Source organism: Lissotriton vulgaris, unplaced genomic scaffold (genome assembly GCF_964263255.1).
Source record: "Lissotriton vulgaris unplaced genomic scaffold, aLisVul1.2 SCAFFOLD_611, whole genome shotgun sequence".
In the NCBI taxonomy this organism is placed as follows: Eukaryota; Metazoa; Chordata; class Amphibia; order Caudata; family Salamandridae; genus Lissotriton; species Lissotriton vulgaris.
The window spans coordinates 446,093-465,774 of record NW_028254370.1 but is presented as its reverse complement, the minus strand read 5'-3'; the positions used below and the strand labels follow the sequence as shown (position 1 = coordinate 465,774).

Below are 19,682 nucleotides of genomic sequence, written 5' to 3'. Positions count from 1 at the left end.
CTGCATTGAGGCATACTCTCACAAGAAAATCACCAAACAATACATATAATTCGAGAAGATTAAAGGACTCTAAATACATTAATGTTATGAACCTGTTATTCTAAAATTATGGAATTTAAATATGGACATACAGTTTGTTGCAGACAACTCCATTGTTGTCGCTTGCGATGTCACTTCATAGAGCACAAAATCGTAGAAAACAGAGTTGAAGGAAACATGGGAGGAGATTTCTGCAGAAAAATCTCTTTGTAAGAAATTGTACAGTTTCTCATTGAAAATGCTTTCACATAGGGAGATAGGTTCCTTTTGAGTTCTGTGACAGATTGAGTTCATCTAGCTTATTCTCAAAGTCTATGAGTTTTGTTTGGGTTAGTCTAGGCCTTGCTAATATGCGAACCAGAGTTTTGAAGTCTTTCCCGGAAATTAGGTACCTAGCAGAGCTTGATCCAGATAGCACAGATATTACAAAAACAAATATATTGGCTACTTACAACCCAAGAAGAGCACACTCCTCAAAAATAGGTTTCTATACGAAATTTTGCAACACTATAGGTACAAAAACAATGTGACAAAAACATCAATGAAGGTACATATGCTGTAGTTGGTTGAGAGTGTTATTTGGTTTGGTATGCAAAAGATCACTTAATAAGCCATAGAAAACTTACTTGTCAAACTGCTAAGAATTTTTCTTTTTCTACTTAGCACTTCTGCAGATTTTAAACCTTGGAGGTGTTAAACAGAGCTCTCAGTTGAGATCCGTTCAGACAGCCAATAATTGAAATTGAAGCTGCCAAAGTGGTGAATGAGGTGCAGACAGCAATGCAACAAGGAAGAGAAGAAAAGTTTGACTTGGAACAATTAGCTCCACAACTCAATAATGAGCAAAAAGAGATATATCTATATAAGTGAAATCTTTTATATGTTAGCAGACACTGTGGGTGTGGGGAAAGCTTTTTAATCAAAGTTTTAACCACTTACCAACAGAGGACTACAGAGTCCACTTTGCTGTGTGTTGTAAAAACACCTACTAGATTAGCTGCACACAATAGCAAAGGGATTATATTGCATCATCTACTTATACTACCTGTTGAACACAATAATAAACTGGAATACCAAATGTCTGCTCTTGAAGGTTTTCATGAAGTTTCCAGAGTTTTGAGGAAATTAAAACTTTTAATCATGGATGAGGTGAGCAGGGCCTCAAACTTAATGCTCACCTTTGTGCATTTTTTAATGTACCAGACATTGAAGACTTGGGAGCAGATTCCGATGTCATTCGGAAGGGCTCCAAATCGGATTTGTGTTTGCTAAATCTAATCTGAAACTCTTGCTTCCGACCGAATTGGACAAACTTCCCAATGACCAATTCCAATGCCTGGAAACCATTAGGGCTGTTCAAATCGGTTACAAAAGGCATTCTGGCAGGTCTCGTCTTTCGGAGCAGGATCATACAGCTCTATTGACTCGGTATCCCGAGCAAGTACGATGACCAATTTGGACAGACATTCCGATTTTGGTTCTCCGTAATGAATCAGCTCCCGGAATCGTTCTTTAGGGGCCACCCTTCACCAGGGCCCTCCACATTGGGCCATGGGGTACCCAAGAAACCCCCCTTTCCAACCATACAGGCACCATGGGGTGCCTGCCACAGGGTGCACAATGTTACCCAGCCACCAATTTCTTAAATCGGAGGCTGTGTTCTCGTTAGGAACACAGGCTTCCATAAAAGTTAATGGGAGTCCAACCGACACGTATCCGGAAGCCTCCGGATGCATCCTAATCACTCAATCAGACTCGCCCGATCTGAGTCGTTGGGAAAGCATTTCGAACTGATTCTGTTGGAATGCTTTCTGAACTACATTGGAATCTGCCCCTTAGTATGGAATACTTTTTGGAGGAAAGCAAGTAATTGTTTTTGCTGATTTATTGCATCTTACTCCTGTCAAAGGACAGCCTGTTTTTAAGACACTTTTACATGAAGATACTTGAAATTCTTTAGGAAATATTGGAAATATGAATATTTGGCTGAATTTCTAATACAAAGAATTATTGAGAAACATGTGTCAGGCATCTGATATATAATGTGGAAATATTCTGAAGGATATTAGAGTAGGAATACTGCCAAAAGAAGGAAAACAATTGTTTTCAAACTCAACTTTTAAATAACTTAGGGGCAGATGTATCAAGAAACCATTTTGCACTTCTCAAATAGCGATTGTTAAGGAATCGCTATTTGAGAAGTGCAAAATGGTATGTATGTAGAATTTCGCTATTTTTTAGCGATTCCTTAAAATTCCTTAATTGCGATTAGCAAATTGCTAATCGCAATTAAGGAATAATTTTCCCATTCATTTCTATGGGCCAGGAGGCCCATAGGAATGATTGTGCAGTAATTCTCAAATTGCGAATTCGCAATTTGCTAATCGCAATTTGAGAATTATTTCAAGGGTGCAGGGGTGTCTCATGGACACCCTGCTGCACCCCTGAAACTTACATGTGTGTGCATATGGCACACATACATGCCCTATGGGCATGTATGTGTGTCACATGCCACTTCAAAATAGTCATATTTTGTTTTTTAAAAGGATTTCGCAAATTAACACGAACCTCAAATTGGTGTTAATTTGCGATTCCTTAACCCGAATTCGCAATCTAAAAAAGTTTCATACATGCCATTTAAGGAATCGCAAAATTGCAATTCCTTAAATGCATAAGCAAAATAAGGAATCGCAATTTTTTGCGATTCCTTATTTTGCTAATGTGTGATACATCCCAAAAGATGCTAAATGTCCGTTTGCGATTCCTTAAGGCCGAAATTCGGCCTTAAGGAATCGCAAAAGGCTTGATACATCTAGGCCTTATTTCCTTCTAAAAGTTCAGAGGCCGAGCTAATGTTTGAATTTATTTGACAACAAAAATCGATTGTCTGTCAAATGTCTACTCTTCAAGAATGTAACTCTTCAATTAACAATAGTTGCAATTAGAAAAAAAACAAATATTGCATCTGACAGCAGTTGACAAAATGGAATACCAAGGAGTAAGTAGGCTGTGTACTAAAAAAACACAATCAAAACTGAGGGGCATATGTACAAGGAAGTGTGGAAGCACGGCATTAGCCTTCTTGGCTTCACGCCGCTCTCTACCACTTGAAAAAATACAGTGCAGCTTGCGTTTCCCCGTTTACTGGTGCTAATGTAGCTGCCTAGCACCAACACAGGTGCCCTGGCACTGTAGTGCAAGGGTGCCTGGATTGAGGGGAATTATTGTTTATGTGCAGGAAAGTGTCCCTTCCTACACATAAACAATCTGAATTGGCATTTTGAAACTTGTATGTGTGCTAGATAGAAGTTACAAATTTTGATTTTTTAATGATTTTTAATGATTGTTCATGTGATGAAGGGACAACTGTCTGCATATAAACAATTAATGGTGTTTTGTTGTTTCTATATGCGCTGCACAAATATGCTCACATGGAAACAGCAAAAACTAGGAAAAATGTTGCATTTCTCCTTGTTGTGACAGGGTAGGACCAGGTTTTCCCTGGTCTTTATTTTGGTGCTGCCCCATATTTATACCACCCTTGCAAATATGGGATAGTGTCAAAATCAACACCCACCACAACACTCATCGCCAGCCCCTTTCACGCTAAGTATATCAAGAAGTGTGCGTTATTCGCAAGGCAGCATTAAGCCATGTTAAGTGGCTTAACGCTGCCTTGTGTATAAGGTGAAGCCCCTATTGCCATCACAACATCAAGAAAGCTGACGTTGTAGTGGCGATAGGGGCTTGAAAATATGTTCCCGAATTCTTTAGAAATGTCTGTTTCCAGAACTGCAGGATTAGAAAAGTGTGAGAACTGTAGCATAATTTTGTGTTGTATTGATGAAGGATTCATTAATGAAGCCATGGGTAAAATAACTGTTTATATTTTGTATCCAAACAGAAATGAGGTTACCTAGCTCTTACGTTTGATTAGCTTGAAGGTGTATATCAGATAGCAAGGTCTGTTGCACGTCTCTTTCTTGTAAAAGACTTGTATTTATTCCAGTGTCGTATGCTGACGACACCCAGCTTTTGTTTCCATTCTAGACCCTCACTTCTGCAATTAAACATTCTTTTGCCGAAGGAATGAGAGCGGTGTCCTGCTGGATGGCCTCCAATTTCCTGCAATGCAATGTAGGAAAAACCGAGGTCATGCTTTTTGGGGAGGCTCCTCTCTTGTGGTCACCGGACTGGTGGCCACTGGATTTGGGGCCTGTCCCCTGTCCTAAACAGACAGTGAAGAATCTAGGCGTGCGGCTAGACCAGGGACTATTGTTAAAGGAACACGCGAATCAGGTGACTGGGTCCGACTTTCGGATAATTAGACTCCTGAGACGCGTGTTCCCCTTTCTGTCAGACATCCTCAGAAAGACCCTTGTCCAGGCCCTTGTAGTCAGCCGGTTGGATTACTGCAACGGCCTTCTCATATCTGCTAATGATAATCTGCTTAGTAGACTACAAGTGGCTCAAAACACTGCGGCAAGACTGGTTCTTAATGCCCCGCCTAGAACACCCTCCCGCCCCCTCCTGGGAAAACTTCATTGGCTGCCCATTCGTCAACTGGTCAAGTTTAAAGTCTGTTGTATTATACATAAAAGCATCTTTGGCTCAGGTCCTCAATATCTGGCTGAAAAATTCAACATTTATAATCCTGGACACCCCCTTCGTTCCAGTAATCAATCGCTGCTACAGGTTCCCTCAATCAGAAAGGCGAGGCAGGGTGGTCGAGCACTCTCGTATATGGGCCCCACTCTCTGGAATAAGCTTCCCCTCAACCTGAAACAAAATACCAACTATCTTGTCTTTAGGAAAACACTAAAGACATTTTTGTTTCAGACATCATAATTTCCTGCACGCTCATAAAGTATGGCTCTAAGCATATAAGGTGAAGTAGGCGCGGAGATACCCCTTCCAGGGTCGAGTCCGGCGCTATATAAGCACTTAAATAAATAAATAAATAGCCCTCGTGGGTACCATGGAACCAGAACCCTTGAACAAGGTGCACATTTGCAGCAGCATATGCTTTTTGGCAATCCCTGAGGCTGTTCTATGGGCTACTTGTGGTGCAAGCCCCGAACAGTGTTTCCACCAAAGATTGCTGGCTTATACTCACCGAGTGTCCCTTGGGCTGGTATTGTGTGATTCCTCACGAGGTCCCTTCGTGATCCCTGGTCCGTTGACTGGTGGGTCCCTGAGAAGGCAACTCTAACTTTCATTGAGCTTACCTGGTTGCTCCAGATGTGCCCTGACTCTCCATCACTTGGGGAGTCACCTGGACCTTCCTGGTCCTCACCGAAGCATCTTTTCTCTGACCTCGTGGTTTGCAGTTGCCAAGGCTTGTTGGTGTTCAATCTGGAAACTGACCCCGAGCACTAAACATCCTTCATGGGACAGCTCACCCATAGACTTTCGTTATCCTCGATGTCTCCTGGTCCCCGTGGCTGCAGAGTCAAGCTAAACCTCTTGGCACCTGAAGCACCTGACATCGGTGGGAATTCATTTATCAAGGCCCCTGGTCACTGGCAAGTGACCCAGACTCTGTCCACTCTGCTTTTAGGTTCTTCACATCTTTGATCCAGGCTGGATCACACTGGACACTTTTCCTCTTCATGGGCAGCAGCACTTTGCAGCAACTCTCCATTGGAGACAACGAAGATTCCAGACACCATTTGACACCTATGCACCCGGCTTCCATGGGTGAGGTAACAGGAGTACTCCAGTGCTCATGTGGGTGCTGGTCTTAGCACCTTTTAAGTCTGAAAGGGTTTGCCCAAAGTCCTCTCCTAAGTGTCCTTAAACTTTAAAATTCCAACCCCGACTTTCCCATAGGATTGTAAGGAGCTCGTGGCTGTGTTCTCATACTGCACAAGTCCACATGGGTCCCCTTTGTCACTACCTTGGGTGGTTACTTGGGGTCCCAGTGATTCTACATGCTCTAGGCACTGTGTCTAGTTAAGTCCTGGTTGTTATAGCACTTTCTTAATATATTGTTTGGTCTCCCCCCGGGGCCCACTGTGTATTGTACTATTTACTGTCGTTTTAGTACTGTGATATTGTGTATCTTGGGCTCTAATCTCATACAGAGATTAGTAGTAAGTGTTTAGAAATAAATACATATATTTTATATGCACCTTGAGTGTTTCTCCTTTCATGTGGTCATTCAAGAGGTTACAATCTGGTAAACCAAGCTGCTTTACACTCCTTCAAGACTTAGCCAGAAGGCTGGTCTCCATAGCTCCCACTAGGATAGCTTTCAATAAAGGTTGTCTTAAACATAATCATCAATAAGGGTTGTTTGAACTGGTTCAAGGTGCCCACAATAGCTAGGGACAGCTTATACCAGGCCAACTTCTCACAGCCTGGCTGATAAGGGGTGTAACCCCAACACCCCTCCTAGGGTACTTGTTTGCAGTTCAGGGAAGACCTGGCTTGGCAGGACAGGCCGGACTGTTCCCATGAGGAACAGGGCCAAGACTGATGTGCAAATAGCTGGGTCTGAACTGAGGTGACAAAGGGAGGTAAAGAATGGTCATTGATTCAACCCTGATCTGTGACGGGGTGACTGTTTGAAAGGTTTCAGTGCTCCGTTCATCATCTCTGTGTGTTTGCTTAGTTCTAACCATGATCAGTTTGGCAATGGCTGTTAAAATATATGACATTTTATCATATAAAGCACTCTCTTTGTAGACTGAAAGGCAGATTACAGGGAAAAAGAGACAAAGAGATATGGTGTTCATTGGAGAACTGCATCAAAGCAAATAAAAGATAATTGCATTTAGGGCCTGATCTCGATAGCGGTTGGTCGGTTTGACGACTGCTATAGCAGAGGTCAGGAAACCACCCAGCTAGCAGTCAGCGGTCTGACCACTGCATTAGGATGCGACTGCCGGTCTGGCTGTCGGAAGGTGCTCCTCTTTACAGCGGCTTGTGCTGCAGCCCAGGAAAAGGGAAGCCGCACAGGCAGCAGTGAAAAGCAGCACTTCCTGCACGTTCATGGACTGTGCATGGCACATGGTGCATAGAGGTAAGTGGGGCACTACAAGTGCCCCCAGTGCCACTTAGCAATGACCCACAAGGGACGGGCCCTGTTTGGGCCCTCCAAAATCTCTTTCCGACAGCCTGCACATGCCAGTGTTTCTCTCTTAAACAGGCTGGTGGAAAGAGAAATCCAAATCCCATTGAAAAGCTGTGGTCAGACCAAAGGGTTTTAGGTGGTCAAACCGCCACCGACAGCCTGTTGGTGGGCGGTCTGACCGCTTTCGAAATCAGGCCCTTTGTTTTTTAATGACAGGAGATTACTATCACAGTAGTTGTTCTATTAATGACTTTGTTGTATTAACAATACAATCATGTGTTGTGTTTGGTACTTTTTCTTGCAGGTATATATTTTGTCTTTATGCATTATTTTCCTTTTGAAAACAAAATGATTGTTTTTATATGTATGTGTTTTTGTTTATGATTTCTGTTAATACGTGAAAAGTTTGAGAAATAAAGTTTCGTCTGAGACAGACTAAAATACATTTTTTTGAACATTCTGATTACATTTTGTTATAATCCATTTTAAATTTGGAATCAGTGGGCATTAACAAATAGAATGTATCACCCCCCCAGGCTAGGATAGTTTAGAGTACTCATAAAGTAGATGATAAGGGATTTCCAGCGAGGAGGCAATTTCCCACAAAGCATGAATTGCTTTTTTATATTTTGACATGTTGTGTAGATGTCTGTATGTTATGTTAAGTTTTCGAATGAGGGAAGTGATTCTAAACTTTCACCCGTTTGTATATTTTATTAGCCTTATGAAATGTTTTTTAAACATAAAAAGAAACAACTCAGATGGAAACATTTAGAATAGACAATGTGCAAGTAAAGGTAGTATGTAGATAATGAACATGATAGCTATAGCCACCACCTCTTTAAAAGTGTCCTGTAATTCACAATGGGCTGGTAAAGGTCAATAATTGACCCTAATAATAGTAAAAGATATTTTTACACCCAGGAGCAAACAAAAAGATCTCCAGTAGCTGAGAACAGATGTAGTTTCAAATATTGTGAGTCAAATGCCAGGGCGACTAAAACATTCGGGTGGTATCCTGGGATGGTGAGATCAGGAATGCTATACAGACTAATATGGCTGAGATACCCGCCACCCCCTCTCAACACAATCCCCAAGGATGGGAAACCGGAAACAGTTCTGAACTTTTGGAAGACGGGAGGGAGTGACCCTCCCGGCCGTATTTATTAAAATATGAAACAAAATTAAAACATTAAAATAACAGTTTCATATTATGTACAATTTCATTACCACATTGCGATGTTTGGCTAACCTTAACATATTCTCTAATACAAAGGTTCTCCTAGCCGAACTAACATCCTACAAAACATTTAACTTGAAATTTTTGAAATTGTACATCCTAACGTTTAAGGGCCAACGGCAAGGTCGTAACCGGTGTCAAGATCCCTAAACCAGAAATATCCCCCCCACTTGTGAGGGGCGACCGCACAGAGGTGTACCTCAAGTGCAACTACCAATTTCCCTTGACTTGACGGGGGCCCCAATAAACTCAACGCCACTTAAAGGTCGTCCGAGGACTCGTGTGAGATATCTAGAAGGTAGCGTAGACCCCCCCAAACCCCACACAACTTACCACATCTGCCGTCGCAGATGTCCTGGCCCCGGGAAATTCTCCAGGAGGGGGCTGTAGCCCCTCCTACCCAGGAAGGGGCCTTGACCGCCTTTCCTTTCCTTTTTGGCGGCCCATCCTTAGAAGGGACCGCCTCCCCGTTGAGGGGCCAATGGCCACCTCCCTCGAGCGCTCCCATCCGTAATGGGTGACGCCCACTCATAGGGATCTTCCAATTAGTGCTCACCGATCATGACCTTACCGCCCGACCAAAATAAATACGACAATTCTAAACTAAATGACTAATTTACCTAAAAGACAGTAACACAACAACTTTATTAAAACCATGCTTACTGATCAACACTATAGCAGGATTACTTTATTTGCAACACATATCACAAGTTGACCATTCTTTATTGCATATTCAAAGTTATCACGATAGTAATCCGAAGCTGTAAACGAAATTAGAGTTACCACATCAAACTTTATTCAAAAACTACTTGCTGTCCTCAGGGGCTGGTGGGTGGGTCAAAATTGGCTCTTCGTTCCGTCTCGAGCTCACGTGCAGCGAGGTGGTGCAGCTTCAGAGCACAGGAACAAGAGGATGCTTCCTTGGCTTGTTGCTCCTTTTATCCGTCTTCAGGGCGGGCGTAAACCCGCCCCTGCCTGCCCCTGGGGCGTGGCCGTCCGCGTCAGTGTCTAGGCCAGCCCACTCCAGGGCGGGAAAAGGTGCGCCCCGGCTACGCCGCTTCGGGCATACCAGCCGTGACACGCCTCCCGCCCAAGATGGCTTCCCGGGGGGATCGTGGTACTCTGCCATACGTTCGGGGGGACCGAATGGTCGCCCCTTTCCATATGGCTGAGATACCCGCCACCCCCACTCAACACAATCCCCAAGGATGGGAAACCGGAAACAGTTCTGAACTTTTGGAAGACGGGAGGGAGTGACCCTCCCGGCCGTATTTATTAAAATATGAAACAAAATTAAAACATTAAAATAACAGTTTCATATTATGTACAATTTCATTACCACATTGCGATGTTTGGCTAACCTTAACATATTCTCTAATACAAAGGTTCTCCTAGCCGAACTAACATCCTACAAAACATTTAACTTGAAATTTTTGAAATTGTACATCCTAACGTTTAAGGGCCAACGGCAAGGTCGTAACCGGTGTCAAGATCCCTAAACCAGAAATATCCCCCCCACTTGTGAGGGGCGACCGCACAGAGGTGTACCTCAAGTGCAACTACCAATTTCCCTTGACTTGACGGGGGCCCCAATAAACTCGACGCCACTTAAAGGTCGTCCGAGGACTCGTGTGAGATATCTAGAAGGTAGCGTAGACCCCCCCCCAAACCCCACACAACTTACCACATCTGCCGTCGCAGATGTCCTGGCCCCGGGAAATTCTCCAGGAGGGGGCTGTAGCCCCTCCTACCCAATAAGGGGCCTTGACCGCCTTTCCTTTCCTTTTCGGCGGCCCATCCTTAGAAGGGACCGCCTCCCCGTTGAGGGGCCAATGGCCACCTCCCTCGAGCGCTCCCATCCGTAATGGGTGACGCCCACTCATAGGGATCTTCCAATTAGTGCTCACCGATCATGACCTTACCGCCACAGGCCGGATAGTTGACCGGCTATCCGGACCCCCCACAACACTCCTACCTAAAGGTCATGTCTTAAAGTTTTTAGCCAAGCTATCAAGTCTCCTATGAGTAACTCGTTCCCCACCCGGGACAAATGAACACCATCCCCCAAATACATACTGTCACCAGTAATACAACCATGCGAAATAGAATGCAGTGTACTGGAACGGAACAATCTACTCACTTTGTTATTAAGTTTCCTTACTGAATGATTCAGAGCAGAAACAGAAATAGCCCCCCGCCATACTTTTCGTGGGATCATATGAGACCATGCAATTGTGGACCCTGGAACTCTTCTTGCTAACCAACTTACAGTGGAAAGCATCGCCTCAAGAAGCAGTCGTCTACCAGTGGTGACCAAATCATTGCCCCCAAGATGTACTACGACTATAGACGGCGGTGACCTTGTCCGCCCTAGTAAACCCTCAAAAAATGATTGAAACTGGTCAATACAGAGTCCGCCCCTTCCGTAGAAGGACACACTGTACCCGTATTCCCCAGCCACGTGAATCATGTCACCTGCTTTGAATACGTCCACGGCACGCCTCACGTATGAGTGGCCCACGACCCACACCTCCTTTTTCACAGCCGGTGATGTCTGACCGCTGGCCCGGTGATAGGTCGACTGCATAGTCCGCCCCGCCTCGCAGGCTTGCGCAACTGAAACCAAACAAAAACAAGAAGCGTGAGTACATCATACAGCTTCACAACATGTGCAACCGCACATACCTTTTATAACAATTGGAGGACCAACGCCCCACACGTTTAACTTGTTCAACAGTCTGACCCCTGGCTGTAGCCTCTGTAGCAGCCCCTATCCGAAAGGAATGGGTCCCAAACTCGCCCGGGTTCAAGCCCGCAGCGGCAATCGACATCGCAAGCACCCGCTGAAACTGAAACCTCGTCAGTGGGGTGGCGTCAGCTGTCTCAACAAGGTGCCCCCCCATGATGCCACCCTTTGTGCTAAATATTCCTCTACACAACTCACCGAGCACATGGAGGACTCGGGAATCCTTTGTATGATTATGCAATCACCCATCGCACCCTGATCGGTCTTGGACCTGGCAAACGAGACAGTCATTGTCCCCCCTCTGACCTGAACGTGCTCTCGGCACAGTCCCCCCATCACATCCTGCTTGTTCCTTGCCACTAATTTGCTTACCCGCATAGCCCCATGGAATGCGAGCGTAAAAGCGGCTCGGAATAACACCGTTTCATACTTGGATGAACACGTTGCAGGGAGTACTGATAACAACAGGGCCAACCTATCCAAGCCTATCGGGCGCCTTTCATCTACTCTGCGACCCTCAAGGCGTTGCCACCCACGTAGCGCCTTTTGCACCACGAAAGACGCTGTCGGGACCTGGATCCCATGAGCCCTTGCCATAAAGGAAATGGTGGCCCGATGCCTCTGGGCCGTAGCCACTGATTTGCCTGCCTGATGTAAGGACAGCAGAAAATCCACTACTAGTTCTTCCTGGCCCCAAAGCTCCCTCCTAGCATCCCCCACAAAGGCCCAGTAGGATCGGAACGCCCCTTGGTATGCCTTCCTCGTCCTGGGTGCTAAACTCTCTCCCACGAGGTTACGAAGTTCGGGGCACCGAGAGACCAGAGAGCTTCGGGAAAGGGTGCCGCCACCGGGTCCGCTGTGGGCAGAAAACCCCAGAAGGCCTGCATACGAAAACGAGAAAGCGCATCAGCCGCCTGGTTCATCACCCCCGGGACATGTCTTGCCTTAAATAGCACATTCAATTGCATACACAGTAGTACAATTTCCTTGAGCAATCTCAGAATCCATTTGCATCGTGCTGCCTGGCTATTGATACACTCAACCACGGTCATGTTATCGGACCAGAATACCACAGAGTGATCTCTGAACCCCTCGGGCCACGTTCTCAGGGCCACCAGAATGGGGAAAAGTTCCAGGAAAGCAATGTTACTTGTCAGTCCACTATCATGCCACCATGACGGCCATCTTTGTGCCGACCACTGAGTGCCGAATATGGCACCAAACCCAATGCTCCCTGCCGAATCTGTCCACAGCCCCAGCTCCTCAGAGGACACCGCCGGTTTGTTCCAGACAATTCGACCATTGAAATCCGCCAGAAATGCCAACCAAATGCGCATGTCCTGGCGAACCTCTGCCGAGAGCCTTGTGCAATGATGACCCTCCTTCAGGCCGATCATGGCTTGAGCGATCGAGCGGGAAAAGGGGCGGGCCATCGGTATTACTCTTAGGGCAAAATTCAACTGTCCCACCAATTGTTGTAATTGATGTAGCGTAACCTTAGACTTATTTATACACATTTGCAATGATGCCCTGAATCTTGACACTTTGTCACCTGGTAAACGAAAACAACCTTCTTCGGAATCGAGCTCGATCCCCAGAAACTCGAGGCAAGTCGAGGGACCCACAGTCTTACCTGGTGCCAATGGCACGCCAAACTGATTCATCAAGACACAAAATTCGGACAAAGCCTGTCCACATTCCGGATCCCCGGCTGCCCCCAGAAACAAAAAGTCATCGAGATAATGCATCACATGTTGAAAACCCGTCTTCTTTGTGAAGACCCATTGCAGGAAACAACTGAACTTTTCAAAATAGGCACAAGATATAGAGCACCCCATCGGCATACACCTATCCATGTAATAGTGACCCTGAAACATGAAACCAAGGAGACGCTGATCGTCTGGATGTACCGGGAGCAACAGGAACGATGACTCAATATCAGATTTTGCCATCAGCGCACCGGGCCCCAGGCGATTCAATATGGCTACGGCCTCATCGAAGGATGCGTACCGCACCGAACACACTTCCGGGTCTATCGCCTCGTTTACGGAAAGACCTCGTGGGGCTGATAAATTATGTATCAGCCGAAACTCACCCGGGTCCTTCTTGGGGACCACCCCTAAAGGGGAACAAACAAAGTTAGCAACTGGTGGCACATTAAATGGACCGGCGACTCGACCTCGAGTAACCTCTTTCCCGATCTTTTCTTGTACCACGGTCGTATGCTGCAAGACCGATATCTGGTTTTTGCATTTCGCTATATCCTGAAACTCCCCCACTGGGATGCGGAAACCATATGAAAACCCGTTCCGCAACACCCCAGCGGAAGCGCGATCCGGGTATTCGCTGAGCCAGGGAATCATTGCCATGGTATCAATCGGAGTAGGTAAAGGCGCCCCTCGGACTATGTCAGACCTGTTTGGCGCCTCCTCTACCCCCGTTATCACCCGTTTTGGCTCTGCACATGGACTCAGGATGGGATGATTGCCCACACCCACCACATTCGTGCCTAAATTTGCATGACCCCTGGGGCCTGGTACATTTACCCCTGTTAAAGTTCCAACAAATCCCCCTTTTTCCTGCGTTGCCGATTGGCCTCGAGTGGTTGTCGTTACTCGTACCTGATCGAAAGGGCGTCCCAGCATATTGGCGGGAGGATTCACCCCCGGTACTCCCTACCAATGGCAACTTCAACATACCAGTATCTTCCATTTTGGACCAAGACACAGAATCATAACAATCCCAAGTTAATTTTTTATCATGTTCTTTCGCTTTTCTGAAAATATTATCGTAACAGAACCATTGATTGCCCTCGTGTGATACAGAATACCCCATGATCCGTGACTGATAAATCGGCAATTCGGACAGCAATTCGGGCCTACGTTCACCCATGATGGAAGTAAAAATCCCCCATGCTTTGCCCCAATTGCCAATGGTTTCATTTACCTTAAAGGCGGCCATCTTTGCGCGCCAAACACTCGGGTGCATGAGCTCCTTCTGGCTCTTAACATGCTCCATCTCATAATGATCGGTAAGCAACGAGAAGATGTTTATATACTCCTCTGCCCATATCTTCTCTTTGATAGCCAGAGGGACATGCTGACCCAACTTTTCCCTTCGAGAAGGTGCAGACTCATCCCTTGCAAACGGCAATGGCCGCTTACCTCTACCGGAAGCTGTATCTGCGACTGGACCTGACCCAGGTGGTTTCTCCACTGCCGCAGCCGGCGATGGTGCCTTCGTCGCTTCCCTTGTTTCACGCAGTTGCTTCATCAACACCTGCGCGTCGTCAGCCGTGGCGCCCTTGCTACCTTTACCCAACCACGCTGCTAATTGTGCTGCCAGCTCGGGCGGCATATCCTCCCCGGACACGGGGGTGACCACCACGGGAATCGGATTCCCTTCCTCCGGCACGGGAGTTGGTGCTTCGAGTGGGGTACAGGGAACCGGGATGTCTCCCCCAGCTGCTCCCCTTCTGGGCCTCTTGCCTTTTCCTCCTGGAGCTGCTCCTGCCAATGGACGTTTCGGCCCCCCTTCCTCGTCTTTATCCGCCATTCGCCTCTTTAGGTCGGTCACCTCTTTCATAAGAACACGCAGCATCTGGTCGGTAGTCATTCGCTTTCCCGCTTTCTTGGGCATTCTCCGACAGAGTATCTGCAAAACAAACAAGAAAGATTACAACGCTCAAAATTGGCTCTTCGTTCCGTCTCGAGCTCACGTGCAGCGAGGTGGTGCAGCTTCAGAGCACAGGAACAAGAGGATGCTTCCTTGGCTTGTTGCTCCTTTTATCCGTCTTCAGGGCGGGCGTAAACCCGCCCCTGCCTGCCCCTGGGGCGTGGCCGTCCGCGTCAGTGTCTAGGCCAGCCCACTCCAGGGCGGGAAAAGGTGCGCCCCGGCTACGCCGCTTCGGGCATACCAGCCGTGACACGCCTCCCGCCCAAGATGGCTTCCCGGGGGGATCGTGGTACTCTGCCATACGTTCGGGGGGACCGAATGGTCGCCCCTTTCCATTCACGGTCCCTGGATTGCTTGCTCCTGATGCAAAAGAACCGACTGCAGTGTTCATGTTGCTGTGGGATCTGTGTTCAACTTTTGCAGTCTCTGACCATCTTTCCCACTGACTTAGGGCCATATGTATGAAGCTCAAATAGGTTCGCAAACCCCGAAATTCGCAGAATTTTGGCGTTTGTAAACTCATTTTCGCTAAATGGTATGTATGTAGCAAATTTGAGTGCAAAATAAGGAATCGCTTGCATTTAAGGAATCGCAAATTTTGCGATTCCTTAAATGCAATGTATGAAGCACCCAAGTTGTGCGATTTCTCATTAAGAAATCGCAAATTACCACCAACTTCAAGTTGTTGGTAATTTGCGATTTCTTTCACAAATGCACTTTTTTGCATTTGTGAAGGTGCCAAGTGGCGTACATACATGCCCTAAGGGCATGTATGTGCGCCATATGCGCACACATGTAAATTTAAGGGGTGCATCAGGGTGTCCTTATGACACCCTTGTACCCTTGAAATTATTCTCAATTTGCGAATCGCAAATTGAGAATAACTTCACATTCATTCCTATGGGCCTCCTGGACCATAGAAATGAACGGGAAATTATTTCTTAATTGCGATTTGCAATTTGCTAATCGGAATTAAGGAATTTTAAGAAATCCCCCAAAAAATGTGAATTTCTACATACATACCAATTTGCAAATCTCAAATAGCGATTTCCAAAAAATCGCTATTTGAGATTCGCAAATCTGGCTGTTGATACATCTGCCCCTATATTACTAATCCCTACTCTGTGCCGTGAAGTCGCCAACTAGAACCGCCATAGGTGCTTTCCATGGCTCATTGCCTGTAGCCCAGTGCCACATTTGGAACATCATTCTGTCTTGACTCACAGCACCTTTCCTGTTTAAAATGAAATTCCTCTATAGAAAACTGCAATATTCTTGATTAGAAATGCTGTTGGCTAAAAAAAAAAAAGAACTGAATGAAGGTGTCATAAATGAAGCTGACCCATTTGGTAGCTGCAAAGAAGCTGATGTATGCACACTGTGGTGGCATTATGTTCTAAAATACATGTTTTATTAAGACTGAAAGCAAAGAAATATATTTTCTTCTTACCTGAGATAAACTTAAGGATCTGCCGAAAGCCATTAGGCCCACAAGTAACAACATGTTTGAAATGAATATCCATTGGGGATTCCACATGATGCAAAGGATTTCAGTACTTGATAGACAAAATAGTAAAACGATGTCATATTTAATAGAGTCATTACAATTCAGGTTTTGTTCTAGTGAAAAAACAGTCCATGAACTAAACAACATTATTATTTATGCCTTGGTTGATCCACCACACCTCTGATTGGTTTTACTGTATCTTTGCATTAGGTATTCTCAGATTAATCACAATGGAGGACCATAACCAAAGCAGTGCTGCAAAAGACTTCACTCTCGTTGGATTTCCATCACTTCATAATTTACAGATTGTCCTGTTCCTTGTGTTTTTGATTTCCTACCTTGTGATCCTGAGTGGCAATCTGATGATCCTCTGGGCTGTTGTGCTAGATCAGAAACTACACAAACCCATGTATTTTTTCCTCTCCAACCTCTCGGTGCTGGACATCTTGTGCACCACTACCACTGTTCCTAAAATGCTAGCCATGTTCCTTTTAAATGCCAAGACTATTTCCTTCCATGGCTGCTTCATACAGATGTACTTCTTCCATGGACTTGCAGTGACTGAGTCATTTTTACTTGTAACAATGGCGTATGACCGCTATGTGGCCATCTGCATACCATTACACTATACCACAAAAATGACTAAGATGGTCAACGTTCAGCTAGCAGCCAGTGCCTGGATCATTGCTTTGCTGATACCTCTACCTGGTGTTATCCAGTCTTCACAATTGCATTTCTGCAGCCCATACAAAGTGGTGCACTGTTTTTGTGATCATTTGTCTGTTATTCAAGCTGCCTGTTCTGATACCACCTCTCAGGCTATCCTAGGATTCTCTATTGCAATGGTGGTTTCCTCGTTCCCTCTGCTGCTTGTTTCTCTGTCCTACCTGAACATTATACTGGCCATCTTGAAGATCAACTCCAAAGACGGACGTCAGAAAGCATTTTCTACATGCACCTCCCACCTGATAGTTGTCATCACCTACTATACGTCCATCGGTGTGTCCTACATCTCCTACAAGGCAGACATGCCAATAGACTTCCACATCATGGGAAATGTGATTTTTGCTATTTTGACTCCAATGGTTAACCCAATGATTTATACACTAAGAAACAAGGAAATGAAGGATGCAATTGTTAAACTTTTACATATGAAGAGGGATGAAGAGGCCAGATGAAATTGGTGCTTAATTACATTTTTATTTAAGACAACACCTTTGATTAATATGACATTTTTCTATTTGTGTACTATTCACGTGACGCTCATATGCATCAAATCATGACTGCCTCTTTCACTACTTCGGCGCATATTTATGGGGGGAGTCGCATTGCTCTTGCACTGAAGCGCAAAACAAGCCTAAAATGCAATTTATGAAACCACGCAAGGCCACCTGCATGTCTCTGAGTGGCTTCATAAATGTTTAGTAATGAAATGCGGCACAAATCCAAGTGTTGCATTACTCTGCCTGAGAAAGGTGCTCCATGTGCGTTGTGTGGGTATTCCCATGCAACTCCTATATTTCTTGGTGCATTCCTAGTTTTGCCAAAAGTGCTAAAACTGGGTTTGCACCAAAATAATATGGCTTATTAGGAAGGCATAACGAGGAAAAATATCTTTGTATCTCCTTGTTACTTCCTCTTTCTATGTAAGTTGCATTCTGCATTACACATAGAAAGAGGAATACACCTATCAGAATTGTTTTTGTGCTGGAAGGTGCCCCTACCTACAAGAAAACAATCATACATGCAATACAGACACCCTTGCACCATGGTGCAAAGATGCTGCATTGGCGCAAGGCTGCCAAAACTCCACCGGCGCAGGGACAAAAGCAAGAATGCACCACATTCTGTTAAATAAAGTACATTCCTGCCCAATCCCTGTCACGCAGTGCAGCAAGGTGACTTGCATCACTTTCACATAAATATGCCTCTTGATTTTTATCTGCTTAGGACTTCAATTAGAGTGGGGTATGTGAAATGCATGTATTTTGCATTGACATAATTTCATGACATTTTTGAAAAATTCAGCAAAATTTCATGTCATGAAACAAAAAACAGAGTCAGCATATGGGGCCACATGTATAAACTATTTTACCCTTGCCGTTTGCGAGCAATAAAATGCATTTTGCCATGTACAAAAGGCAAAATGTGACTCTGTAACTTATTACTGTATCGCATTTTGCTTTTGCGATTTGGTATTAGGAAGGGGTGTGTTTAGGACATCCCTTCTTAATCCCAAAAAGCACTGGTATTTATGAATCTTTTGCGACCGAACTGCACTCGGAAAACATTATTTATTTACTGACTTCATACAGGAGGCGGTAACTTATTTACAAACGGGAAGGGATCCGCAAAGACACAAGCGCAAGTCGCTGCTTTGCGGTATTCTGCATCAGGAAGGCATTGCACGGGTCGTGAGTGGGTGTACCCATACATCCACCCATGCTTTTTGCACCTTTTCAGATTAAGTAAGAATAGTTAACCTTGGAATGCTTCAGAATTATTCACTTCCCAACAGAGGCACAGTGAGGAGAAATATCTTAATTTCTCCTTGTTTTTCCTCTTTCTCAGTCTTTCTGCAGCACACAGAGAAAGAGGTAAAAGTCTCTAAGGATTGTTTTTGTCGGGGAATATGTTCTTCCTGCACAAAACAATCCTGCCTGTAAAACAAGCACCCTTGCACTCTGGTGCAAGGGGGCCTGTGTTGGCACTAGTCAGCACTCAGTGTGCCAGCACAGAGAGAGAACATGGATTTCTACCATACATTGGTAAATATGGTACCTTCTTGCCTTCTTTCTTTCCTGCAGCGCAAAAAATTGTCTTGCTGATTTGCATAACAGGTTCGTAAATCTGACCCTAAAGGTCCACATGCTGAATGCCAGTGCTGCAAGGGTTTGCCTGGATACCCTCTGCACTGATTAGTGCACTTTACAAATCAATATAACATAACATCACTACCCACTTTGAAAGTTAACATGCTTGCTCAATGAGGCCAGAATGAAATAGGTATTTTATTTAAGTCTGTTTCTCTGAGGCAGGAGCTCGACTGGCCAAACAGCCGGGACTAGCTCAAAAACAAAGTAATACAAGAAACTGGTTCTTATTTTAACTCTAGACAGTGTAGAAGCTGTCCTGAAATTGAAGTTGGGGACCCTGGGCCAGAGCCAACTTTGCCCATGCCTTAAAATGTCTCTGCATACAAGGGTTAGAACTCTCGAATTGCAGAAAAGCATGCCTCTTTCTTTTACCTGCCCAAGTACAACTGAGAGAGTTTTACTCACTTGGGCAGGATTTTCAAAGATTTTGTGTGGGGTTTGTGTCTCTTAAATCAGTTTAGGTATTTATAGTGCAATGTAAATAGTTATTTGTTGCTGCTTTGCTTTAGTTTGCATCAGAG

At 45.1% G+C, this 19,682-nt stretch overlaps 1 protein-coding gene across 1 annotated transcript; it reads left to right on the top strand.

Moving 5' to 3' along the window:
• Positions 1–16,515: 16,515 nt before the first annotated feature.
• Positions 16,516–17,497, top strand: LOC147659562 (olfactory receptor 2AT4-like). The gene has a single exon (XM_086951645.1). The coding sequence runs from the start codon at positions 16,516–16,518 to the stop codon at positions 17,461–17,463; it is 948 nt and encodes a 315-aa protein (XP_086807771.1). The 3' UTR covers positions 17,464–17,497.
• Positions 17,498–19,682: the final 2,185 nt, after the last annotated feature.

What these genes read in the sequence shown, in the direction of transcription:
- LOC147659562 (XM_086951645.1), top strand. Translation starts at nt 16,516, where the DNA reads ATGGAGGACCATAACCAAAGCAGTGCTGCAAAAGACTTCACTCTCGTT.